The sequence below is a fragment of the Eretmochelys imbricata genome, chromosome 2 (assembly GCF_965152235.1).
Source record: "Eretmochelys imbricata isolate rEreImb1 chromosome 2, rEreImb1.hap1, whole genome shotgun sequence".
Taxonomy (NCBI): domain Eukaryota; kingdom Metazoa; phylum Chordata; order Testudines; family Cheloniidae; genus Eretmochelys; species Eretmochelys imbricata.
In genome coordinates, this window is record NC_135573.1 from 7,638,423 (window position 1) to 7,665,667 (window position 27,245).

Genomic DNA, 27,245 nt, shown 5'->3' on the forward strand with positions numbered 1-27,245 from the left:
GAATATGAACAAGAGGCTGCTAGGCAGCTCTCCAGCACCACTTTCTACAGTCCATTACCCTCTGATCCCATTGAGGGTTACCAAAAGAAACTACAGCATTTGCTCAAGAAACTCCCTGAAAAAGCACAAGAACAAATCTGTACAGACACACACCTGGAACCCCGACCAGGGGTATTCTATCTGCTACCCAAGATCCATAAACCTGGAAATCCTGGACACCCCATCATCTCAGGCATTGGCACCCCGACAGCAGGATTGTCTGGCTATGTAGACTCCCTCCTCAGGCCCTACACTACCAGCACTACCAGCTATCTTCGAGACACCACTGACTTCCTGAGGAAACTACAATCCATCGGTGATCTTCCTGAAAACACCATCCTGGCCACTATGGATGTAGAAGCCCTCTACACCAACATTCCAACAAAGATGGACGACAAGCCATCAAGAACACTATCCCCGATAATGTCACGGCAAACCTGGTGGCTGAACTTTGTGACTTTGTCCTCACCCGTAACTATTTCACATTTGGGGACAATGTATACCTTCAAATCAGCGGCACTGCTATAGGTACCCACATGGCCCCACGTATGCCAACATTTTTATGGCTGACTTAGAACAACGCTTCCTCAGCTCTCGTCCCCTAATGCCCCTACTCTACTTGCGCTATATTGATGACATCTTCATCATCTGGACCCATGGAAAAGAAGCCCTTGAGGAATTCCACCATGATTTCAACAATTTCCATCCCACCATCAACCTCAGCCTGGACCAGTCCGCACAAGAGATCCACTTCCTGGACACTACGGTGCTAATAAGCGATGGTCACATAAACACCACCCTATACCGGAAACCTACTGACCTCTATTTCTACCTACATGCCTCCAGCTTTCATCCAGACCACACCACATGATCCATACAACCGCATTTGCTCCAATCCCTCAGACAGAGACAAACACCTACAAGATCTCTATCAAGCATTCTTACAACTACAATACCCACTTGCTGAAGTGAAGAAACAGATTGACAGAGCCAGAAGAGTACCCAGAAGTCACCTACTACAGGACAGGCCCAACAAAGAAAATAACAGAACGCCACTAGCCGTCACCTTCAGCCCCCAACTAAAACCTCTCCAACGCATCATCAAGGATCTACAGCCTGTCCTGAAGGACGACCCGTCACTCTCACAAATCTTGGGAGACAGGCCAGTCCTTGCCTACAGACAACCAACCTGAAGCAAATACTCACCAGCAACCACACACCACACAACAGAACCATTAACCCAGGAACCTATCCTTGAAACAAAGCCCGTTGCCAACTGTGTCCACATATCTATTCAGGGGACACCATCATAGGGCCTAATCACATCAGGCACACTATCAGAGACTCGTTCGCGTGCACATCTCCCAATGTGATATATGCCATCATGTGCCAGCAATGCCCCTCTGCCATGTACATTGGTCAAACTGGACAGTCTGTATGTAAAAGAATAAATGGACACGAATCAGATGTCAAGAATTATAACATTCATAAACCAGTCGGAGAACACTTCAATCTCTCTGGTCACGCAATCACAGACATGAAGGTCGCTATCTTAAAACAAAAAAACTTCAAATCCAGACTCCAGCGAGAAACTGATGAATTGGAATTAATTTGCAAACTGGATACAATTAACTTAGGCTTGAATAGAGCCTGGGAGTGGATGGGTCATTACACAAAGAAAAACTATTTCCCCATGTTTATTCCCACCCCCCACTGTTCCTCAGACGTTCTTATTAACTGCTGGAAATGGCCCACCTTGATTATCACTACAAAAGGTTCCCCGCCCCCCCTCCCCATGCTCTCCTGCTGGTAATAGCTCATCTTAAGTGATCGCTCTCCTTACAGTGTGTATGATAACACCCATTTTTTCATGTTCTGTGTGTGTGTAAATCTCCTCACTGTATTTTCCACTGACTGCATCCGATGAAGTGAGCTGTAGCTCACGAAAGCTTATGCTCAAATAAATTAGTTAGTCTCTAAGGTGCCACAAGTACTCCTTTTCTTTTTGACAGGTTTCAGAGTAACAGCCGTGTTAGTCTGTATTCGCAAAAAGAAAAGGAGTACTTGTGGCACCTTAGAGACTAACCAATTTATTTGAGCATAAGCTTTCGTGAGCTACAGTTCACTTCATCGGATGCATACTGTGGAAAATACAGAAGGTGTTTTTTAGACACACAGACCATGAAAAAATGGGTGTTTATCACTACAAAAGGTTTTCTCTCCCCCAACCTCACTCTCCTGCTGGTAATAGCTTATCTAAAGTGATCACTCTCCTTACAATTCTTTTTTGCGAATACAGACTAACACGGCTGCTACTCTGAAACCTGTCATTAGTACACAGTAGATTTTCTTAGAATCATAGAATCATAGAATATCAGGTTTGGAAGGGACCTCAGGAGGTCATCTAGTCCAACCCCCTGCTCAAAAGCAGGACCCATCCCCAATTAAATCATTCAAGCCAGGGCTTTGTCAAGCCTGACCTTAAAAACTTCTAAGGAAGGAGATTCCACCACCTCCCTAGGCAACGCATTCCAGTGTTTCACCCAGCCTCTGAGCACTTTCCAAACACCCTCCTCGTGAAAAAGTTTTTCCTAATATCCAACCTAAACCTCCCCCACTGCAACTTGAGACCATTACTCCTTGTCCTGTCCTCTTCCACCACTGAGAATAGTCTAGAATCATTCTCTCTGGAACCACCTCTCAGGTAGTTGAAAGCAGTTATCAAATCCCCCCTCATTCTTCTCTTCCTCAGACTAAACAATCCCAGTTCCCTCAGCCTCTCCTCATAAGTCATGTGTTCCAGACCCCTAATCATTTTTGTTGCCCTTCGCTGGACTCTTTCCAATTTATCCACATCCTTCTTGTAGTGTGGGGCCCAAAACTGGACACAGTACTCCAGATGAGGCCTCACCAATGTCGAATAGAGGGGGACAATCACGTCCCTCGATCTTCTCGCTATGCCCCTACTTATACATCCCAAAATGCCATTGGTCTTCTTGGCAACAAGGGCACACTGCTGACTCATATCCAGCTTCTCGTCCACTGTCACCCCTAGGTCCTTTTCCGCAGAACTGCTGCCTAGCCATTTGGTCCCTAGTCTGTAGCTGTGCATTGGGTTCTTCCGTCCTAAGTGCAGGACCCTGCACTTATCCTTATTGAACCTCATCAGATTTCTTTTGGCCCAATCCTCCAATTTGTCTAGGTCCCTCTGTATCCTATCCCTGCCCTCCAGCGTGTCTACCACTCCTCCCAGTTTAGTATCATCCGCAAATTTGCTGAGAGTGCAATCCACACCATCCTCCAGATCATTTATGAAAATATTGAACAAAAGCGGCCCCAGGACCGACCCCTGGGGCACTCCACTTGACACTGGCTGCCAACTAGACATGGAGCCATTGATCACTACCCGTTGAGCCTGACAATCTAGCCAACTTTCTACCCACCTTATAGTGCATTCATCCAGCCCATACTTCTTTAACTTGCTGACAAGAGTACTGTGGGAGACCGTGTCAAAAGCTTTGCTAAAGTCAAGATACAATACATCCACTGCTTTCCCTTCATCCACAGAACCAGTAATCTCATCACAGAAGGCGATTAGATTAGTCAGGCATGACCTTCCCTTGCTGAATCCATGCTGACTGTTCCTGATCACTTTCCTCTCATGTAAGTGCTTCAGGATTGATTCTTTGAGGACCTGCTCCATGATTTTTCCAGGGACTGAAGTGAGGCTGACTGGCCTGTAGTTCCCAGGATCCTCCTTCTTCCCTTTTTTAAAGATTGGCACTACATTAGCCTTTTTCTAGTCATCCGGGACTTCCCCCGTTCGCCACGAGTTTTCAAAGATAAAGGCCAATGGCTCTGCAATCACAGCCGCCAGTTCCTTTAGCACTCTCGGATGCAACTCGTCTGGCCCCATGGACTTGTGCACGTCCAGCTTTTCTATATAGTCCCTAACCACCTCTTTCTCCACAGAGGGCTGGCCATCTATTCCCCATGTTGTGATGCCCAGCGCAGCAGTCTGGGAGCTGGCCTTGTTCGTGAAGACAGAGGCAAAAAAAGCATTGAGTACATTAGCTTTTTCCACATCCTCTGTCACTAGGTTGCCTCCCTCATTCATTAAGGGGCCCACACTTTCCTTGGCTTTCTTCTTGTTGCCAACATACCTGAAGAAACCCTTCTTGTTACTCTTAACATCTCTCGCTAGCTGCAGCTCCAGGTGCGATTTGGCCCTCCTAATTTCATTCCTACACGCCCGAGCAACATTTTTATACTCTTCCCTGGTCATATGTCCAACCTTCCACTTCTTGTAAGCTTCTTTTTTATGCTTAAGATCCGCTAGGATTTCACCGTTAAGCCAAGCTGGTCGCCTGCCATATTTACTATTCTTTCGACACATCGGGATGGTTTGTCCCTGTAACCTCAACAGGGATTCTTTGAAATACAGCCAGCTCTCCTGCACTCCTTTCCCCTTCATGTTAGTCCCCCAGGGGTTCCTACCCATCCGTTCCCTGAGGGAGTCGAAGTCTGCTTTCCTGATGTCCAGGGTCCGTATCCTGCTGCTTACCTTTCTTCCCTATGTCAGGATCCTGAACTCGACCAACTCATGGTCACTGCCTCCCAGATTCCCATCCACTTTTGCTTCCCCTACTAATTCTTCCCGGTTTGTGAGCAGCAGATCAAGAAAAGCTCGCCCCCTAGTTGGCTCCTCTAGCACTTGCACCAGGAAACCACCTTCTTGAACCTCATCAAATTTCTTTTGGCCCAATCCTCCAATTTGTCTCGGTCCCTCTGTATCCTATCCCTACCCTCCAGCGTATCTACCACTCCTCCCAGTTTAGTGTCATCTGCAAACTTGCTGAGGGTGCAATCCACACCATCCTCCAGATCATTTATGAAGATATTGAACAAAGCCGGCCCCAGGACCGACCCCTGGGGCACTCCACTTGATACCGGCTTCCAACTAGACATGGAGCCATTGATCACTACCCGTTGAGCCCGACAATCTAGCCAGCTTTCTATCCACCTTATAGTGGATATTCTTCTTCTGAGCAGCTACAGAAAAACTGTAGCTGACCGTATTAGAAGCCCTTTTCTTTTTTAAATGAGTAAATGGTCCCAAGCAGTTCAAGATATGTCATCTCATTGATATATTTATTCCCAGTTAAAAGCATTTTTCATAGGATTTCACATGAACTCACGTAACTTGCTTTCAGTAATTTGTTACTGAACAGGCCTGTGGCTCACTGGAGTGGTTCAGAAACCTCTATAAAATAACTAGGCACTATGGTCTAATAGTTCCTAGTGCATAGTCATCCACATCATAACCTACCCATCGCAATTTCACCTAATTAGAGTACTTGTTATTGGGCTCTGCAGAGAGGCCGAGGGTTAAATGGGCCATGAAGACTGAGTTACTCTCTTACCCATAGAAATGCTCTTCCAGGTCAGGGATGGTGAATAATTGTGGGGTGAAGTTTGTGTGACAGCTGTGTCTGCTGTAATTTTTCTGTGGATTCTATGTTCAGTAGCCTATCATGAGCTCTAAAGTCTATTTTTTCAATGAATCCACTCCATCAGGGAAACGTTTTGTATAAATGACATTTTTGTATCCATAATGCAGATGCTACCATGTCATCTTGTGCTTGCTTATTTGTGTTTAATTTTATTTCTTGGATTTTTTTCTGTAGCCCTTATCGTAACAGCCTCTGAGCACTTTCCAAACAGCAATGGATTTAGCCTCACAAAAGCTTTGTGACACCTGGAGAACTGAGACAGGTGCATTGCCCAAGTTCACATAGGAAATCTATGGCAGAGGTGGGAACAGAACCCACATATCTAGATTTCCAGGCCAGTTTCTCAAACACAAGGGCATTCTTCCTTCAAACTCTGTCTATATGCTGGGGCTCGGAGGTGTTTATTTTTTTGTGGTGGCAAAGTAGCAGAAAACCTCATCTTCAGGGGATCACGCATTCGGTTTGGAGTATGTGCGTGTTTTCCTGCCTTATCACAGTACAAATGTGTACATAAATGAATAAATTCACAAGCTATAAATATTAGGTGTGACCAGCCTAATGCATTTTTGACATTATTTCTTCCAAATATGAATTGCAAAGTCCCAGAGGCCTCAGTCATCTGGACTAACAAAATGCGGCAACATCAGATGCTGAGCGAAAGGAAATAAGAATTGTGGCATTATCACTGTCAGAGAGCAGAGCAGATATTATCGCTTGTACTCAGGAGGGTAATGAAACACCTTCCTCCGTCATTTACTTTGTGTGCAGATCTTCACCTTTTCCCTCACTGCTAGCAACTCCCCATTGTAGGCTGGGTGAGCATTTGGAATGTGGGTAAGGGATGTTCATACCTAATTAGGAAACACATGCTCTGTCATGCATCACAAAAGACTTTTGAAACATTATTCAATTTGTTCTACCCCTTGACGTAGTCGGGTAATTTTTTGGTTCCCTGCGCAAGAATATCACTTCTCTATTTTCTGACGCGAGCTGTTCCTTGCTCTCCTCTCCCTGATACCAAACTATCATTCCATTGCCTTGAAGATAAAATGGAATCAAATGCAGCTTTTGTTGTCAAAAAAGAAGCAAGGAAAACCAGTTATTTTTGTTTATTTGTCTGCTATCAGAACGTTTCAGTGTTCACACTTATCTTGAAATGTAGTGTTTAGAGGCGAATGGGGGCTGAGATAACCGTTCTGCATTGTGCTGGTTCAGACAGAATTAGACTGCATTTTATCTTTGTAATCTGCCAAGCCTCAACCCTTTATCTACCATCTTGGGTGAGGTTCTTTTGGAGGGGGGCGGGGGGGGGGAATAATTTACACACACACACACACGCTGGAAGGGGTGGTCTTGTGAGATTGTCTGATGGAATATGCACATTTACAGTGGTGCCAATCCAGATCACAGCCTCAGTGTATTAGGTGCTACATGCTTACAAAGAAAGAAAAGCCCTGCCCCAAAGAGTCTATAAACTAAATAAAAAGAATGAGGAGTACCTGTGGCACCTTAGAGACTAACAAATTTATTTGGGCATAAGCTTTTGTGGGCTAAAGCCCACTTCATCAGACTAAATAGGGACCAAACACAATAAGGCATACAGAACACAAAACAAGAGTAAAGGTAGTAGGAACCCAAGGTTGCATATAATTTTAGCTGAGGGCACAATTTGGAAACGTCAGTGTTTTGTGTGTGTCTGTAAAAAGTAGATAAAAAATATTAAATAACCGCTCATAAGAAGAGGTGACTGAATAATTGTTTGGGTTTTTTTGGTTGGGTATCCAAAATGAAAAATCTGGGAAATGAATCAGTTAGTTTAGAACCAAAATGAAGTTTTACATACCAAAATGAAAAATGAGAAATTAAAAAAAAATATCATTCAGGTCAAATGAAATGGTTTGAATGTTGATTCAAAACAAAATATCAAAATGGTTTGTTTTGGAAAAATTTTGAGGGGGTGGGGAGGGGAACTCTTCACTGAATTCAACCTGAATTCACAGATAGTTTTGGTGTCCTGAAAAAAATCATTATTCAGTGAATTTACTATTTGCCCAAATATTTCGCTCAGCTCTACTCACAAACCATCTGCCTTATAAGTTGCTATTGTTATTATATCTCTTGCACACTTTTGCTAGTCAGCATCACAAGTAATGACACTTATCTTTAGTCCTCAATGTAGAGAAACACCTTCAAGAACAGGCGCCTAGTGGCTCAAGGGGCATGGCAATGGCATGGAGAACCCTTCATCTCTAGGTCACTAGTGCAAAAGCAGCCCAAGTTATTAGTGACTGAAAGACTGATGGGTGTCTGGTGGCTGATATGAAGTGAGCTGGTGTCTCTTGGTCCAGTTCTTAGTGAGCATGTGTGTATATCACAAAAAAATCCGTCACAGCTGATAACCAATATACGGTCTGCAGCCCCAGTGGACGGGCCAAGGACTGAATAGTTTATGGTGACTAAATTGCCCTTTTAGCCTCTACCTCAGTACTGAACCATGTTGCCAGGGAGTAGTGAGGGGAAAGCACATTCTGTCCCTGCATCTTTTCTGAATAAATAAAGGGCTTTGGTGTTCCAAGCCATCAGTCTAGCACCATTCACTACATCTGAATTCACTCCACTACATTGGCCAGAGATGGACTGCCATATTACAGTAAAAAGAAAAGGAGTACTTGTGGCACCTTAGAGACTAACAAGTACTCCTGTTCTTTTTGCGAATACAGACTAACATGGCTGTTACTCTGAAACTTGTCATATTACAGTAACTCCTCACTTAACGTTGTCCCGGTTAACGATCGTTTGTTGTTACATTACTGATCAATTAGGAAACAAGCTCATTTAAAGGTGTGCAATGCTCCCTTATAAAGTCGTTTGGCAGCTGCTGCTTTGTCCAGTGCTGGCAGGATTCTCTGGAAGAGCAGCCCCCCCATCTTGGGGATTGGAACCGGGTGGGCCGGCAGCCCCCCACCCCCATCAGCTGTAAGGTATGTGGCTCGGCAGCTGCCCAGCAGCAGTTCAGGTGTCCCTCCCGCCACTGCTGTGCTGCTCCTGCCCTGCCCTCTGCCTGGGAGCTGCTCCCTGGAGCCTCCTCCTTGCTGGGGGAGGGGTGGAGAGGGGTGCTGATGTCAGGATATCCCCCTGTTCCTGCCCCCCACCCCCGCAGGAGGGGACAGTCACAGGGCTCAGCGTGTGGGGGGCGGGGTGGATCTTGCAGGAAGCTGTTGCTTCCTGTATGAACTGGCTGATCTGCTTAAAAGGGCAATGTACTTGAAGTGGTGTCAGAGTACTTAAAGGGGCAATGCATGTCTCTCTCTCTTACTCATGCATGCACCCCCCAGCACTTTGGAAATTCCACACCTGTGCAGCCATGCATTGCTGTCAGGAGGAGGGAGTGGTACGCTCCAGCTGGATAGGCGTCGGTTCATCATCATGTTCAGGTTTTTGCAGGGAAGTGTTTGCAGCTACTGCCCTGCATCTGTTGTGTTTCCTCCCTCCTGCCTCAGTCCATGCTGCCTTGTAGAGTGTGAGGCTACATTAACAACAGCGTATTAACCCTTGAGGGCTCAGCCGAGTACAAGTTCATCATTTAGCAGCAAGACATTCCCTGGGAAATATTCCACTCTCTTACTCCACCACCTCAACCAAGCTTCAGAATCATTCATTGCTGTGTACAATATTAAACTGTTTGTTTAAAATTGTTTAAAACTTATACTGTATATGTATATAATGTCTTTTGTCTGGCGAAAAAAAATTCCCTGGAACCTAATCACCCCCCATATTTACATTAATTCTTATGGGGAAATTGGATTCGCTTAACATTGTTTCACATAAAGTCTCATTTTTCAGGAACATAACTCCAACATTAAGTGAGGAGTTACTGTACTGTGTTATTTCTCACCTAGGCCCTAATAAATGAATCATGTTAATAGGGAGAGGTTTCCAGCATCCTTCCTCTCTGTCCCTCCCTGTTCAGAGGCCCTACGTAATGGCATCGCAATGGTCTGATAAGAGCTAGACATCACGCCTTCCAGAGCCCATCTGCTCAGCTCCTGCTGTTGAGCACAGTGTCTCTGCAGTGCTCCTGGAGCCTGCTGTCCCCAGTTAGCTTAGGGACTGAGATGATGAAGCTCAACAGAGCTATTTTAATTATTCAGCATGGTGCCATGATGGCATTGACCATTAAGACAACAAAATAGAGCAAGAGAAGGAGAAAGAAACTCCCAGTGCTGGTTGTTGAGGAGTCCCAGAGGAGGTCTAACTCAGGCTGTAATTGCTGTTCTGGATAGCTTCTGCCCTCAAAACAATTTTCTGCTAGTCTGTTGTTGCTTAGCCTGGCTCAGTTTGATTTATAGGATGTCATTTTTTCTCCCCAGCTGTAGACAAGAGAAAAATATTTCCTGGAAAGACTGTTGTGGGTGAAATTTAGTTTGTGTCCATCTAGCATCAAAGAAGCTCTCTGCCTTTCTATGTCCCTTTGTTATACCAATAAAATAAAAACCAGCAGGATCTTATTAAAGGGGAAAAGGCAAAATACCACATTTATTGTGAATACAGAAAGAATCATAGTAAGCAGTTAGTTATAGCTATAACATTCCATTCAATCTCATATTTATTCACACGTTCATTCATACACACACACACACACACACACAGGTTCTGCAAGGTTGTTATCATAGTTACCAGCCTTAGAGTTGCTCATGCCAAGCCACTGGCCAGGTGGCCTGGACATGAGGAGGGATCAGGGCCTCGTCAGATGCACATCTGATGCTCCTGGAAGTTGGTTTGCATAATCAGACCCCAAAGTTCTCACTTTCTAGAGTCCATTTTTATAGGAATTTCTTCCTATGCCAGTCTATGGGAATTGCTTCATCATGCTGTTGCTGAATCAATCAGCAAATGTCACATTCCTGACGGCTCCATGCTGCCAGATGTTATCTTGTTCTTTGGTTCTCCCATTCTTGAGGCTGTTCGGTGGATTCCAGTCTGCCCTCCGAGGGTCCTCTGGTTATTTCCACTTGACGCCTTCTTCAGCTGATGGACACTGGATTCTTAGGCTGGCACCTCCCTAATCATTCAGTTATTATCCACACCAAGCATCCATCCACATACATCCTCTATCTCTATTTTAATCACAATTGTTAAAGCGAGATGAATACAACAAAAGGGCGGGGAGTCTCTGGGTACAGTTTCTATTGTTACAGAGTATTGCTTTGAGTGTGTGAGTAGTTGTTGTTACAAAGAATTGCGTTGAGAACAGACTCTGTCTTAGAATGTACTAACACAATTAGCAGCTTGCAAGTTTCACACATAGAGGGAGAGAAACAGTACCAAAAATCAAGAGACCCCTTAATTAGTAGTACCCTGGAATTTAAACTATGGGGAATCAAACTCATTTGTGATTTTAATACAGAACTTCTTTAATATGATCCAACACCTTCTCCCTGCCCCCCCCCACCCCCGGAAGGGATGGGAAATGGATTTACACTATGTTTGAGTTTAAACACTGAGAAATGTCCATCCTTGTGCTCTTTTCTATGTGCGACACAGGCTGGGTAGTGGGAGGAATGTGTTCCTGAGAGTAATGCACACTGGGCACCGTAAACGGTGCTTCCCTGTGATAACACATTTTGCGCATCTGGAGTGGGTGTTCCCCAATGGTTACATTTGCCTTGGCCCTGGGAGAGTGCTGTTGGGTGGGGGGGATAGGGGGGTTATCCCAAGGGTAACACATTTTAGATATTTCCTGGGTTGCTTCCCTGTATTGACGTGCACAAAGATATGCTGTGTTTTACTCCCTTTAGATCCTACGCCAATATCTCTGTCTGCTTCCAGTTCATTTTATAACAGCCCTTGTTGATCATTCATAGAATGACTGGCAGGGCTGACCCAGGAGTCTGCATATAGAATTCTACATGACCTGCAGACACAGATATAATTAATTTAGTTGTTAATTTAGATTCATCCGTCTAATTTTTTTTTTAAGACTAGAGGTTCTCCCTATAAAGGGACAAACCCTGAGCTTTCTACTCAGTTTTTTTTATTCTGTCCCTACTCAGGCAGATTCCCTTTGATATCTGTGGGACAGTTCCCTGAAAAGGGATTAAGTCAGTATTGATCAAGAACTCCAGGATGTGGCCAAAAGTGAATGAGAAGGGACAGTGAGGACATCCCTGGCCTGTCCCTTTGGAATGCAAATGAAATCACCTCTTGTTTATTTAGCATTGTTCTTGTGGCTGGAATTTAGAGTGTCCTGAGAGTAAGATTACATGTGGGGCCAAATTTAAATGTTTGCCATATTGCTAAACTTTGACACCTTTAGGAATGAGAATGGCTGTGGGAGGAGCTAACATTTTCATTGCTGTTTTTGTGAATATGTTTAAAATGTATGTTCTGTGCTGAAATGTGCTGATAGGATTTATAATCCAGGCTGTCTGCTCTTTGGCTTTAAGAATGCTGAAATTGTGGGCATGTTAAAATGAGCCTTCTGTTGGGAGGTGTAACACTCTTGTTAACCAGGGAGTTAATATTTCTTAAAAGAATTTGTAAATTATCCCTGTAAAACCATCTGAGCCTGGTGATTTTCTAGGGTTTTTTTGTTCTTTGTTTTTCCCTCTCTGTATGTAAGATATGTCTAATGCAGCTTGTTTGTGTTCCTTGAAGTATGAGAACGTTAAACAAATTATACATACATTATGTTTGCCTTGGTCATCTCCTATCTCAGCTACTGCAACCATCCCTTGTGTGTCCCCCAGTCTTGCCACATCCGTTTGCCTCTCTTCCGCTGTCTAGTCTACACACAGTATAAAGGGCCTGGTCATTCAACTCCACGGGAGCGCTCACAACTCCCACTGAAATCACTTGGCAGATGGCAAGCACTCACCGCTTTCCAGAGGCACTGAGCACCTTACAGGCTAAAAAATCTTCATCTTCTGCCACCAGTCTAACCATGTAATTCCCTTCTCAGACTCTCCACACTGACTTCCTCTTGCTCACTAAAGCTTATCATCCTCACCTTCAAACTGCCACACAATTTCTACAGTGGAACCTGCCTTCTTGGCAATGCTTTACTACCATAGTGTTACAGAGTGTGATCTCGTGTTACTTAAACTTCATTACTTTTATAAAATATTCTGTGGAACATTTACTAGTTATGCATATTCTCATACATAATTAAAGCTAGACTGCACTTGACAAGGAAGTGAGCACAGTGCATTTTGTGCTGCATTACCCTATCCTTTGGTTTTTTTTAGCTTTTGTTTCTTGTATTTGTTCACTTGCTCGTAAATTTGCCATATTCAGTCATTCGCAATGGTTCTCCCAGGCTTCATTACAAATTAATGAGATTTGACTACATTGTATAATTAAGTACTGTTCTACTCACAATTACATAATAAACCTCAAAAATGAATGTAGATACTCTTGGAACCATTTATAAATTAATCAAAGGGGATAATATAGTTGTCTAACCATCAGGTTGGGGACATTTAGACTCCTTTGCCCCCCGGATTCTACTCCAAGCCGGCTTAAAGTAGGTGAATAGGCTACTGTTCCGTTAACTGTGTGAGGGAGTCTCTTACAAGAGATTTTAAAAGTTAGGGGAGGAAATCATCTCCTATGAGAAAATGTGTGGGATGAGTCTGAGGGGAGAGAGAAACTACACTTCTCCATGAGAGCATTCTCACATGTGTTGTCGGGAATACGTATGTGTGTTTTTTTCCCCTCAGTGCCCCAGTAGAATCAACAGGGCGCTCCTCCCCAAGAACATGTGAACTCCCTTGGATGTACAGTCAACTAGGGTTGATCTCCTATTTGCCTTGCATCTATGCATCAGCTCTGAAAACACCTCTCTGCGGATCAAAGGAAAGTTAATACTGCCAAAAGTGGTTACCATGCGTGGATCATGCCCTGAGAGTTTGTCTGCTCCCTGTGGACATTAGTGGTCCAGTGACACTTCACAGAGGAGTAAGGGTTTGCTCTCGCTCTGGTGCTATGCATTGTATTTGGCACGAATTGATTAATTTCCCCCCTCCCCAGATTTATCTATATATCAAAAGTGCTGTATTATGGTGGCACCTGTATTAAAATTTTGTGTTAGTTCTGTTATCCCTGAGCAGCCTTCACTCACACTCAGCATAATGTTTTTGTGTCCTAAGATAAATAGGGCAGCAAAGTCGGATCTTTCTGCATGAAAGGCGCTATAAAAAATCAAGTCATAGCAACAAGTTATGTCAGAGTGTCCTTTTCTGGTATGCTAATAGAAGCCTTTTCTGTATTGTATTCAGTATTATCCCATTTACAGATTCATCATTCTTATTAGAGCCAGAGTTACATGAAGCCAAGATTTGATTGTAAATGTTCTTACATGCTAGGCTGTTACAGGCTCTAATTTAGAAACAATATTTCAGTTGCTGTTTTTTAATTCAAAGAGCTACTGTTGCTTTAGCTAGTTAATGTTTTGACACTTTGAAGAGGTGTAAACAAATCCTTTCATCACTTAGCTTTGCTCTAACTGACCTAAAGATAAAGAAATTTCAAAATCTGACAGTCTTTCTATCAGCTCTCCATTCACTTAGTAATGGTATTTCACCACAAACACGCAACACTGAGAGAACTTGAGTTAGTACATAAGAATCAGCGGTCCTAAATGAATTGTATCCCTCAAACACAGCTCCTTAGAAAAAGGGGAGGGCTGGTTTTTGTTCTTTGGTGCTGCACAGTTATTCTAAGCAGCTGTGTAGTCTAATTTTTTGATTTCCTCCTTTTACAAGGCAACTCAATTGGTTCAAGTGCAAAGTTTGATAACTGAAGTGCAACAAATTATGGTGTTGTTTAAGGGCCCTTTTAAGGTATAGTGAGAATATTTGGTCATCACTGTTCTTTGCAGAAGAAAAAATACATGTTTCCAAGCTTGAGAAACCGGGCAACTCTTTTGGGGTATCTGTTGATCATTAACTGTGACCTTTCACCTTTTCAGAGTGACATGTTGGACGTCAACCAGATCATTAAAGACCTGGCCTCTATGGTTTATGAACAAGGAGACACAATAGGTAGGTATCACCATTAGTGTTAAGGTATGTCCTTTATTATCTGATTTTGCCATTCAGATCTGAGGTGGCAACTCACCTACAAAAGAGTTTAAGGGGCCAAAATGATCCCAATTCCATGGCTGCTTAAGACAACTGAGTTGCCACTGAGACCATTCGTCTTGTACTAGAGGGGATTCTGTACATGGAAATCTCCTTGGGTTTGAAAAGCTGTCCTCTGATATTTGGGATAGTTACTGGTGGTAGTAGCATAAAAATAGATTTCACAGGAAGAACAATCCATTGGCTGTTGGATATCGGGAGGGGAAGACTTAGCCATAACTAGAATGGGAAGAAATTGTTAATCTTCCTCTGGAATTGGAATGAACAATTAGTGTAGCTACAGAAAATTGTATAGCTTGATTCTGCTTAATAAAGCTTCAGCCATAATATTTTGACACACACACAGTCCAAACATATGTCTAGAGCCTGACCCCCTCCTTGCTCCCCCGCCAGCAGGGTTTTGGACCATAGTGAGACAGCATGCTTGTGCTTTGGTGGAAGGCAGGGGAACAGAGGAAATGCTTAGCCATTGACTGTTTTTTCTCCAACATCAAGAGCATCATTGACAGGGAGTGGAGACCAGTGGGAGTAGGGGGAAGAAATGGAGGCAAAATATAGGAGAGCCACATCTTTTAAAATGTCCTGTCCCCTCAGCTCATTCATGACCATCTCCGGTTACAGCTAAAGGAAGGAAGGGTCAGCTGTGTTTCTCTCCCTCTTGTTTTACAGTGTGTATGAGATAAAATGAACTATCCAGAGCCTTAAACAATTGCCAAAATTTCCTAAGAACCTGAGCGCCTAAGTTAGACTCTTAAATCCATGTTTAGCGACCTAAATATAAAATAAGCCTGATTGGCAGAGATGCTGAGCACTTGCAGGTCTCATAGAAGTCAGTGGGAGTTGGACCAGACCCTAAGAGGGAAATCACAAAAGGAGAAATACTTCCAGTCTGACTGTTGATCACACTGTTTCCTCGCCTAGCACACAGTCTTTGGCAAGCATCCGTTAAGCTGCAGACATGTCCATCCAAACAGAAATATGCAAGTGCCATCACATAGACTGTTCATTCACAGACAGAGAGCAAAATCAGGATGACGTCTGCAACAATTCATTTTTGATCTTGTGCTTGTTTGGCAGTTCTTTTTGTGCACAGATAACTTCTGAATCTGCTTGGGCTTCAGGAAGCGTATCAGATGTTAATGCCTCGAGGGACATGACAACACACATCAGTTAGTTTCATGACCCTTGTCACGAATTTCCTTACGGCTAGATTTATTTTTAAGCCATTACCCGTGTGGCCCCAATATTAACTTGCCTGGGAGAAAGCGGAAAGCTGTAGAAAGTAGGACCTTTTTATCTTTAAACCAGCATCATGCTTTTATATAGTAGGTGTTCTTTTTCCAGTAGCACTGTTAACCTTTTTCTTTCTTTCTGAGTAGCTTTTCAGTAAATCAGCCAGTCAAGATATCCCCCTACTCAGCTGCTGCAAGTTCCCACTGTTTATCCTTTGAGGTTTATGTTACACACAAACGAGAGGAATCAGAAGGTAAAGGGAATTGAAACGCCCACAGTGAAAATTCAACATTGATGATGATCAGGGGGAGTTCTCATCACATCCAGGGGTTTAATTTCCACCTGTTATACATAGGAGATGAAAGTTCTGCAACTGTCACTCCTCCACTAAGTATTTTTTTTTTATTTAAATGAGGAGAATCAGGCTGGCCAGCAAAACAGGCTCTTGTGTCCATGATACAAGATCAGATCTCACACTCACTTGTGCCTGCCCTGGTCTTCCTGGGAGCAATAGAAAGGCAGTTTGTGTTCACCTGGTGGAGGAGGCCTGTGTTCTTTCAAGGAACCTTCTGTAGCTCACCTAGCTGCCAAGTTGGCTAGCTTCTGAGGCAACATGACCACAGCCCTTCTTAAAGGGAAGGAAGTTTGTTGCCATGCAAGGGATGGGCGGAATGAATGAAGGAGGAAAAATGTAGAATCCTAGAGGCTGCATCTCTGCCATTTTGTATTTTCTGTTCATATATCGCCATCCCTAAGGATTGTGATCGGTGTTCCCAGTACCAGTAGTTTCCTCTGTTTTAGTGGTTAAATGAACGTGTAACTGAGAATCACAATACCAGTGGGCCGGATTCATTAAAAAATAGTGACACAGATTATCATTGCATCAGGCACAAGAATCTTTTCAGTCCAGGGCAGTAGCAGGCCCGAATGGTTTCAAATACATATAGATACTGGATCATCTAGTGTGCCTCCCTGCCACGTTGCAGGATATGATCCATAAATCTATACTGGATCCCCACTAACAGTCCTGTTTTACTCTAGCATTGGTAGTGAGTGAATGATCACCTGTGAGAGGTTGCTCCTTTGTATAATTGACACAAGCTCTCATGAAGGAAATGAAGTTAATTCTTGTAGGTAGTTATGCAGACAGCAATTTCAATGGCACTGGACTTTTCCCATGTGTTAGTTGAGATGTCAATTTACATATGTAACTCTGAGAGAAACTCTGACAGGCTTGCACAGCCATGGATCAACAAGTGGGCGGGAGTTTACATTTTCAAAAAGGATTCAGACATGGGTGTGGGAAACACTGCTTTTTTATTAAACAATATAAGGTAGGTGTGCAAATCCTCATTTGGAATTTACACGCTACCTTATTAAATAACATATAAATACCCAGCATTTGGTACCTTTCTAGGAACCAACCTCAACATGTTGACATGCAAGAGAAGTTCCACACCAGAGTCTGCGATTGCTGCTCAGTTGGTTGCTTCTACTTCTGACCCTGCTGCTCACGGGAATGTTACTATGTTCACACACTATACTGCTGGAATGCCACGTCAAGGACAATACTCACGGACCAAGACAAGGAAACCCAATTTTAGTCCACAGGAGACTGAGGTGCTGGTGCAAAAGGTCGCCAAACACTACCAGTTACTTTTTGGGGCTTTAAGGGGGACCCCAGCCAAGAAGCACAGAGTGTGGAATAAGATCCTACAAGCTGTCAATGTTTTGGGGTACTGCAGGCGGGACATGGGGGATCTGAAACACAAATGGCGAGATCTCCGTGGGGTAGTGAGGAAAAAACTTGGGGAACATCAGAGAGCTGCCGCTGAAGGAGGGCCACCACAGTCCCTTGTCCTCACTCCAGTGGAGCGAATGGTAGCAGAAACATTCTCCACTCAAACCATCCAAGGACAGAGTCAAGGAGTTGACACCTTGAGAAGTAAGTTACACTGGTGCAATTGTCAGAGCAACATTTACCTATACAAAAGCACACACACATTAAGACACTCTACAGTACTCATCACCTCAAAATTTACCCATCATTCTCTGTCAAAGGATATTTTGTACACTGTATGGGCTGGTTTCTCCTCTCACATACATTGATGTAAATCAGGAATAACTCCAAGAAGTCAATGTATAATTGGTATTTGTGCGAGGAGAATCTAGCCCTACATCGAGCAGATTTGAAGGAGACATCACTGACATAGCTGGCAATATCATTCTCATTAGCACATGATTTGGGCGAACACACATCTGCCCATCTCTGGAATCTGCTGTGTGTGTTGCAAGAGGGAGTCAGGATGATTGAAATAATGTGCACGTTGCATTTTTTTAACCCATGACGGAAAAAATACTGCTGTTCTCATGCCCATCAGGAAGAAGGAGATGCTTTCCTCTCCCATATACATAAACAATGTCTTTGGTATCCCGAAACAGTGCAAAAGCCAATTCCTTAAGTAAACCATCCTACATCAAACATCACAAGTAAGTTCACTGTTTGCAGCTTCATCACATTTCTCACATCTGAGCGCCAGATTATTCTGAAAGCATTTTACTAGGATTATAACGATTGCCCATCCCACCCTCCACCCCTCCCATTGGGCCATTTTGCCACCAACACTCGTTCCTCAAGTAGAGCACATACATACCCGCAACCTGGTTCCTGAAAAGAGTAAGAGAACCACAGACTGGTACATCCACACAATCAGTCCAAGACTACAGCACAGGAAACACAGGAACTCACTCTATGCTTTATTCGCCAGCTCCAGCTACCTCTTTGTCATACCTAAAGGTGTACAGATCAACGGTGTACAACTTTCACAGCAAGACCTGCTGGCAGGGAAAGGAAGCTGTGTGACATGAAGATGAGAACTTTCTTCACCCCTGTTTTTCTTCCATGTCTTATTGTCACATTTGCCACCCATCCGCCTTCTCCTGTTGCTGAGTCTGAGTTGCGTGGGTTTTAGATTTTGGTTGATGCTGAAATTGCACTTGACCATGTCCTGAAGTCTGGACATCTCGCACTAAGAATAATAAGGCTGAGGAAGGGAAATTCAGTAATGCAGCCTGATACGGAGGCTTGAATAGTTTAGAGAATTCACACACCTGGTGTCTACCAGCCTAGAGCGTACAGGCCTGCCCAGGAAACAGGAGAAATGTGGTAGTTGGTTCATCTTCTTCTTACATTGAGGGAGAGAGAAAATTGTCCCGGTGGGTCAATAAATGTAGTCCTTGAGCTGGGCTGATATTAGTTTGAATGCAGCATTGTCTTTCCCCCCAGTCTTAATAAATGACTCTATGGAAGGGAAATGTGTTTGTATTGATGTAAATGTGGGATCACTGAGATTATTTGTTTTGGGGGTTGGGGGAGCATCCTGCACCAGCCTCTTCTGTCCCCTGGAACCAGCCCTGTTTGGCCAGCATCATTTCCCATAGCTGGGTACTTCCATCTTGACTTGAAGGCTGATGTCTTTTCAAAAGAGTGACGCTTCATTTGCAGAGTCATAGGATTTAACATGTAGCATGCTTAATAGAGTTTACACACCATCCTGGGATCCACCAGAAAGAGCCATCACTCCTGTCCTCTGCAAGCCTCTTCACGTCCCTTTGGAAGACTCTTCATGTATGTTCCGTGACTGATTGCTTCGTGGCACAGAAATTTCTTTGTTATGAAGAGTCCTCTGGAGACTGAATGGAGTCTGCTGTCAAATACAATAAAACGAGAGAAGTTGGAAGATCAGACAGCTGGATCATTAGCTAAACTGTCCTGTAGCTCAGTTGGGAATCTGAAAAATGAATGCATCCTGGGAATGGTCCCTGAATAACTGGATTTAACATTCTGGTAACCTTTGTACAACAGAATGGGGTCTACATATTCATATCCATTCAGTTGGTAACACTTCCTAAATATCAGAGGAGACAATTATATTGATGGATATATTTAAGCATTCGTTGGTTCTCTGTGCACTGCAGAATCCTCACTTGGCTCTTTCATGTCTAACTGTTCCTGGGGTAAGACATGGAGTTATGTGTCAGTGCAGGGCACCACTTCTGCAAAAGTTGTGCACAGTGGCATCCAAGTCTTTCTGAAGTTGCTATTTATCTATTTCATATGAGACACACATTTTTCATTTTATTTTGAAGGCATAACCCAGAATCTGTTGAACCAAAAGTGTATACTTTGGAGCCAGTTTACTCTGTCTTCTTCTCAACACGATTATGACTAACAGTTTTACTATAGGTTTCAGAGTAGCATGCCATGTTAGTCTGTATTCGCAAAAAGAAAAGGAGTACTTAAACAGTACCATGCATTGTAATAGCGTTTCTCTCAGGAGGCAGGCAGAGGTTTGTTTAATCTTCTCTGTTCTTCTCATTTCACCTATAGTGGTAGGGGGTGCAAGGAATGTATGAGTCTTCCTGTTTTATGGCTCTGTGTTTAGAAGTCTTTGTCTCTGAGTTTCTGTCTCTTACCTTATTGGTTGCACATTCTTTTTATAATGCTAATGGTGTTAGAAAGACAATGCCTGTGTTTTGTAAAGAAAAGAGTAATGGGTGATTACAGACTTATACGTTTACTAATGCCTAAAGATGTGTCTGCTGTTCTGTATTTGATCTTCTTAATGTGACTGGGTTGGTGTAGTTGCAGCTAATGAGCCAACTAATTTTGTACAAGAAACTAGCTGTGTGGACGAGGGTCTCTTCTTTTTATGATGTGTTTTTTTGTTGTTTTTTTTTTGCCACCAGTAGAATTCTCTACTGCTGTGAATATGCAGCCCCGTTCATCTGAAGTTGTTATCAGGAAGCTGCATTGCTGTGCTCTGAACTCCCAGAAGTCCTGGGATTGAGCTGGTAGGGTCATAAATGTACAAGCAGCTGAGTTGTTGGTTTATTTCTGCTGGTAGGCGTCACATTCTATCTTATAAGGGTAGAGTGTGGGATAGCATGTTACAAATAGGTTAAGTAAATCAAATCAACCACTGCAAGGGAAAGACAAATCATAAATATCATGGATTTTACTTTGGAGGCAAAATTCAGCCTTTCCAAAATAACAAGCAAACATACACACCCTTTTTTTAAAAGTATCGGACACATTGTCTTGATATTTTCCTCTGACTGGGAAGAGTTGACACCTTTGGATAAATCCACTGAGTTATAGGAGTAGATAGATTATACATTTGGGTCTCTGAGATTTTATTTTTTATTTATTTTGGCATAATTATAGGTTTGAATGGACTTGCAAAATATTCTGAGCTTGATAATGCATGTAAAATGAATTTTGCATAAATGATAAGCTATTGACACTATGATATAATTCTGCAATTTGCATAGGTTTTATGGAGGTTTAAATATTTCCAAACCACATCTTAAGGGCATCTGTCATTTACAAAGCAGTGCAAATCACTGCTTTGTCTGGGACTAAAGTCAGGTTAATGTTAGTACACTACTTGACACCCACTTCTGCTGGTATAAACTAGGGCACAGGGCCCTTGAAGAAGGCAAATCCAGCAAGCAGCAGATTGTGGCATTTCATGGTGGTTATAACGTCTGCTCCACTTTGATCTTCAAGGAGTCAATAGCGAGATTTCTAAAAAGTGCTGGCTTGGTTCACTCATTTGGCACAACACCTTGGCAGGGGTCTTTTCTGTTACCCTTTGCGGAAATGAGAGCTGCCATCTCCCATGAGAAACCCTTGGATAGCGTAGAGATGTGGATGCTGTCTGCCCTCCATTGGGGATTAATACCCCCAGGTCTTGATGGCTCAGGGAGCTACAAATTGTACCTCATTACGTCAACCTGATCCACTTACCTTAATTTATAAATTGGGAGAGCACATATATTACATACTCTATAGACCTGATTTTGCATATGGATTTACACACATTTTGATATGACCAAACACTGTCATTTTAAGTTTTATTTTGGAAGAACTCCCATATCTATTAATGAGAGGTAAGTCCCCAATCCAGCACGGAGCAAAACACGATGTGTCCTGTGAAGTGCTCTTTGAGTTAAGGATTCTCAGCACCTCACAGTCACAGACCCTAAAGAATGACACAAGACTTGATTCATACTATGTACAAATTAGAACTGGTTGAAATTTTTCTCACTAAAGCATTTTCATCGAAAAGTGGCCTTTATTCAAAAAAGGAACATTTTGACATTATGTTCCATTTTTCACAGTGTCTCACACTGTATTTTTACTGACATTTTTTATGGAAAATTTTTTGCTAAAAATATAGTAATCATTTTGTTTAAAGAAATGTCATGAAAAATGTTTTGGAAAACAAAATGGACCCATTTCAAACCCTGCAAACAAGAAGCAATTTTAAATGTGTTTGCAAAATCTTTCTCCTGTTCTTCAACCAGCCCTCACACAAATACCTACCCAGTGAAACCAATTAATAATGGCCATTGTGGGGATCCTGATTTTGTCCTATTAAATCCAGTGACTGTTCAACACAGTGCAACAAAAAAATGAAAAAAACCCACCACCCTGAGCACTTTGACTTAGGTGCCATTAAGTATGGAATTCACTTTCACTTAAGTAATTTCACATAGAAGATTTTGCTGTCCATTAACATGGGTTGATCATAGACAGCAGGTGACCTTAAGCAGAGGTGTGACAGGGTAGGGTCTCATTCTGGTCTCTTTTGAAGTTACAAATAGTTGGAGACCTTATTCAGGTCAGCACCTTATGTGGTTTATATTGCACCACTTTCACAGAGGAGTGCAGTTCCCTGTTTACAGTTTCATACAGTCCTTAACTCCCTTAGCCAAGGAGGGGTGACACAGAAAGGATCTTCCTCCTGGGAGATCCCTCTGGGCTGTGACTCTGAAAGCTTCCCTCTCTCTCCTTCCCCACCTTCCCCTTTCTTTTTTACTTTCTGCCTAAAGGACTAATTAGCCTTTTAGCACTCCAAAGCGCAGCCCAATCCATCAATTAGGCCCAGTTCTTCTTAATCAGTTCTACCCCAGAGCAACTAATCAGAGATGCAGTGGCCAGAGTGCTGGATCAGCTGTTGTTTCCCAGCTCTCTGTCACAACAGGGTATCACCGTAAAGAAATAAAATGCAAATCACAATGCTTAGCACTTCTGTAATTGTGTTCTCTTCAAAACATTTAATAATCCTTGATTAATACCCTTGTGTGGTAGGAAGGATTAAGGCCCGTTTGAAAATCACAGCCCAAGTGACTTGGCTTACGTCACACAATGAGTCATTGTAGTTGGGATCATCCTGTTGTGTGCATGCAGGACCTCCTATTAAAATCAGTGAAGTGGTGGACAGATAATTGGCTGGATGATCTGGCCAGTAATTCTTGGCTACCGTGTTTGTGTTTTGACACCCAAACTACATCTCTCTCACCCTCTCTCCCTTGTGTGTAAATCAGTGGAAATCACTAGTTTGCCCAGGTCTTGTCTTCTCTGCTAAGAAAGGTGCATTTTTTACCTCAGGGTAGCTAACACGCATGAGCTGCCCTGAGGTAAAACCACAGAGAAGACCAGGCACTTCAGTTTTACTGCCTGGTAAATCATGTCTTTAACAGCTCTATACCTCTTCCAGGGGCTGACTTACGGTAAAACTAAAATGCCTGGTCTTCACTATGTTTTTTTTTCCTTGGGATAATTCATACATGTTAGTATCCGCAAGTTAAAAAATTGCATCTTTTTTAGCAGTGAGGACAAGCCCACCATATTACCTATGTATGCCTCATTTTTCATGCAGTGCTAGCTCTGTAGTCTTTTTTTTTTTTCCCCTGCCCCTTAGGATTGCAAGCTACTGTAGCAAATGTTAATTAGGACCTTTCATCTCAAATCTTTTGTACTCCTGGCAAATCTGGAGTTCTGGACATTAGAGGAACCTGCCAGCTGGGCAGGCTGCTTGCCCAGTTTTTTGCTTTTCCTCTGTAACATCACACCATTACGTATGTAACGTTTGGGTAATCATTCAGTAAAGATTCCTTGTACTCTGGGTGTTTGCATTGTGGACTAATTTAACATGTAGTGTTTGCAAAGCATGATGCTGGTTGTCCTGAAAAAATCATCATGGAATCTAAAGAATTTTGTGTTGCTTTTCCATGCTTAAAAAGTTATTTCCCTAGGAAAAGGGCCTGTTAAATTGCAGCTGTTCATGAAAGAAGAGGTGAAATGTCCTGGGATCCTAGGTAACACTAGGGCAGAAAACAACAAGCTGTTTTGCTTTGATTAGACAAATCAGATTACTCAACTTTTTCTGAATTTCCATATAAGGCTGTTCTATTATCGGACAAAGAGTGACTGTCCTCTTTAATGACAGGTTTCAGAGTAACAGCCATGTTAGTCTGTATGTGCAAAAAGAAAAGGAGTACTTGTGGCACCTTAGAGACTAACCAATTTATTTGAGCATAAGCTGTAGCTTACGAAAGCTTATGCTCAAATAAATTGGTTAGTCTCTAAGGTGCCACAAGTACTCCTTTTCTTTTTGTCCTCTTTAAATATATCTCCTATAAACTGGCAACCTTGCCTTGCTTTATGCTCCCAAAATGAGCATGTCTCCTATTACCTGCTATGGCTTGTTTCTGATTGTCACTTGTTACCTTATTTACCTTGTGTCATGTCCCCTCTCTCCAACCCAGGTACATGTGTCTAATTCCCAGGCCTTGTCCAAACTGGGAGATTATGCTGTACAAGAGCACAACCTTGTACATTGTGGAGTTATGGTAACAGAACATGAGACAGTTAGGATCAGCTTGTGTAAACTGCTGTAGCTCCATTGACTTCCATGGAGCTGCACTTATTATACCAGCTGAGAATCTCTGTAGACAAGCACTGTCCTATTTAGCATTGTCCCAGCTGGTCACGATATTCCTAGCATATGCACAATGTTCCTCACGTGGCATGTGACCAGGATTCATCAACCTTAGGGCTAACCACAACTAGCTGACAAAATGTTACACCTGATATTCTCTGTCTATGCTATGTGCTAAGTCACATTTAGCATCACGTCATCTACCTTGACTCCTCAGAGTGTGTTCTAGCACAATGTAATTTCCCAGTGTAGACAAGCCTGTATGGACGACCATGGAAGCTGGACACACATGTTAATTGCTATTTACCAAGCACTGATTAAATTCCCATAGCTAGACAGACATCAAGAGAGAGACACTCCGAGCCCCATACAGCTTTCCCTGCCCTAAAGAACATGCTCAGGCACCACTCTGCTTTTCCCACCCCAACTCTTTGGTTTCAGATGGAAAGGGCATGCTTTTTTTCATTGTCTGTATGATGATCTACTGCTAGAGACTCCTGAAATACCCAGGCACTGTGAGCTGACTTAAGAGTGTCGAACAGAAGAGAGATCAGAGGTTGCACTGGATGGTAGTGGTTTTGAACATGTGTGTGAGAGTGATTTAATGCCATTATTTTCTGCTAGCACTGACAACAAAAAGGGGAGAAAAGAATCTGTCATTATTCCAGCAGTATACTAGAATTAACATAAGACTGTAAATGAACCCTTTGGGGCTGATAGATAGACAGAATCATAATAGCTCTCATCTGTCCTTATAAAGGCAAATTTGATAGGCTTCTGGGCCAAACCCTGAGCTCATCATGCAGTTTTCACTCCATTCCCGCTGACCGTGCAAAAAGGACGATTTGGTCAGAAACCAGCGACTAAAGTGGATCTCTGCACAGGCTCAGGCCTCTGTTGCAGGGTCAGGTCCTTGGTTAAAAACTGTTTGAGATGCTCAGGATTTGGCCGTTAAATTAAGGCATCTCAATCCTTAATAGCACTGCCCGTAGAGTTTCTGCTCTGCTAATACAGATGCATGTATTAAAGAATAAAAAGAGTAGGACCTCCTCCCCAAGTTGTGATGAATGCTTTTGAGTAGGTTTCCACACGTTAAACTCATTTCATTTTCTCTAAGGTATCAAAAGTGCCCAAGTGTATTAGCAGCCTTACAAAATTGTTTCATTTACAAAACAGAATAAAACAAATCTTCTGAAAAGTATCTATGAGTGCATAACAGCATCTGAAAGCTCAGTTTCCCGCACTCCACAGAAATGTCCTTTTTTTAATGTTCTCTGTTTTGAAAATAGAAGAATGAATTAATTAAACCAATTTTCTGTAGCAAGGATCCGTTCAATTTCCTAATGATGTCATGTAAAGTCTTTCCATTGACTTTATAGAGAGTTGGATCAAGCCCTGAAATCTTATTCTCAACTTTCTGCCTATAGTACTTTCCCCCAGGTGATTTATATCTACCCAGTGGTATGCTTTCTCCTCTACAATGCAAACGGGCAACTCCCACTGAGATCAGTAGTCGCTGTGTGCACGTCTCTGAGGGAATGATTTGGCCATGACTGTGATATTTATATTTGAAACACAATCTAACTCTTAATTGCAGCTTTTGCAACATAGATGTTGGTTTCTAAACACAGGACTGGTGTCCATTTAAAACATTGCTTTCTTTGACTGGCATGTATTGATTTTTCCCCCCAACTGGCTGCGCTCTGTAGTTATTAAACCTTCTATTCCCAATGTTTTTTCTTCACTCAGAGGTAAAAAGTAAAGATCTTTACAGCAGGACAAATCAAGAAGCACAAACATAGTATACCTCCTGTATCCCATTTTAGAATGTAACTTTCATCCAATGAGATTACCAGTCCTATAGAAGCCCTGATCTATTGGAGTCCATGGGATTCTTTCCATTCTTTCCAGGCCCATAACCTCTCCATTTTGTATGATATTCACCCATTACTCTGCCTCTGACTGTGATGATTTAGGCTCCTTCTTTTTGCTAAATTTTGGGTGACCCTTATGAGCACCCCCTAGTTTTCCAAACTCGCAAACAAAAGGATGTGTGGATCTTTCCTGTTTGTTCATGCCCTCCCCCCCACCATTAAATCGCTGCATTGTTGTTGGTGTGAATTATTCCTTTAGCTTTGTACCATGTAATTACCTTCTATTATCTTAATTTACAGATAGTATTGAAGCCAACATTGAGACTGCATCTTCTAATGTAGAATCAGCCAATCAGCAGTTGGCTAAAGCCAGTCAGCACCAAGTAAGTTGGTCTAAAAAATCCTATAGATACATTCAGTAACATTATTTAAAATAAAACAGTTGAAAGCTGTTTTATTTCCATGAGCACATGGCAGAAACTCTGCTGTGTTCTTGCACTACATGGAAGTATAATAAAGAGTAGTATAAGTGAAAGCTAAAGTCTTTCATATGATTAAATGACTAGTGTTGGCAACTTGGATTTGGAGTAGTCATTTAGAGATCTGCATATTAAAGAGACATTTCCCAGTAGGAAACTGAGCAATTAGCTA

General features: G+C 42.6%; 1 protein-coding gene across 16 annotated transcripts in view; it reads left to right on the forward strand.

Annotated features, from left to right (window-relative positions):
* Nucleotides 1-27,245, forward strand: part of TSNARE1 (t-SNARE domain containing 1) — a 710,453-nt gene that overhangs the window by 474,823 nt on the left and 208,385 nt on the right. For 15 of the 16 annotated variants that reach the window (XM_077809735.1, XM_077809719.1, XM_077809732.1 and 12 more), the window contains 2 exons: nucleotides 14,524-14,596; nucleotides 26,895-26,977. In XM_077809735.1, coding sequence (XP_077665861.1) covers nucleotides 14,524-14,596; nucleotides 26,895-26,977 — 156 coding nt within the window. Of the gene's footprint in view, nucleotides 1-14,523; nucleotides 14,597-17,345; nucleotides 17,874-26,894; nucleotides 26,978-27,245 lie in introns of all 16 variants that reach the window. The other variant, XM_077809733.1, reaches the window with a different exon arrangement.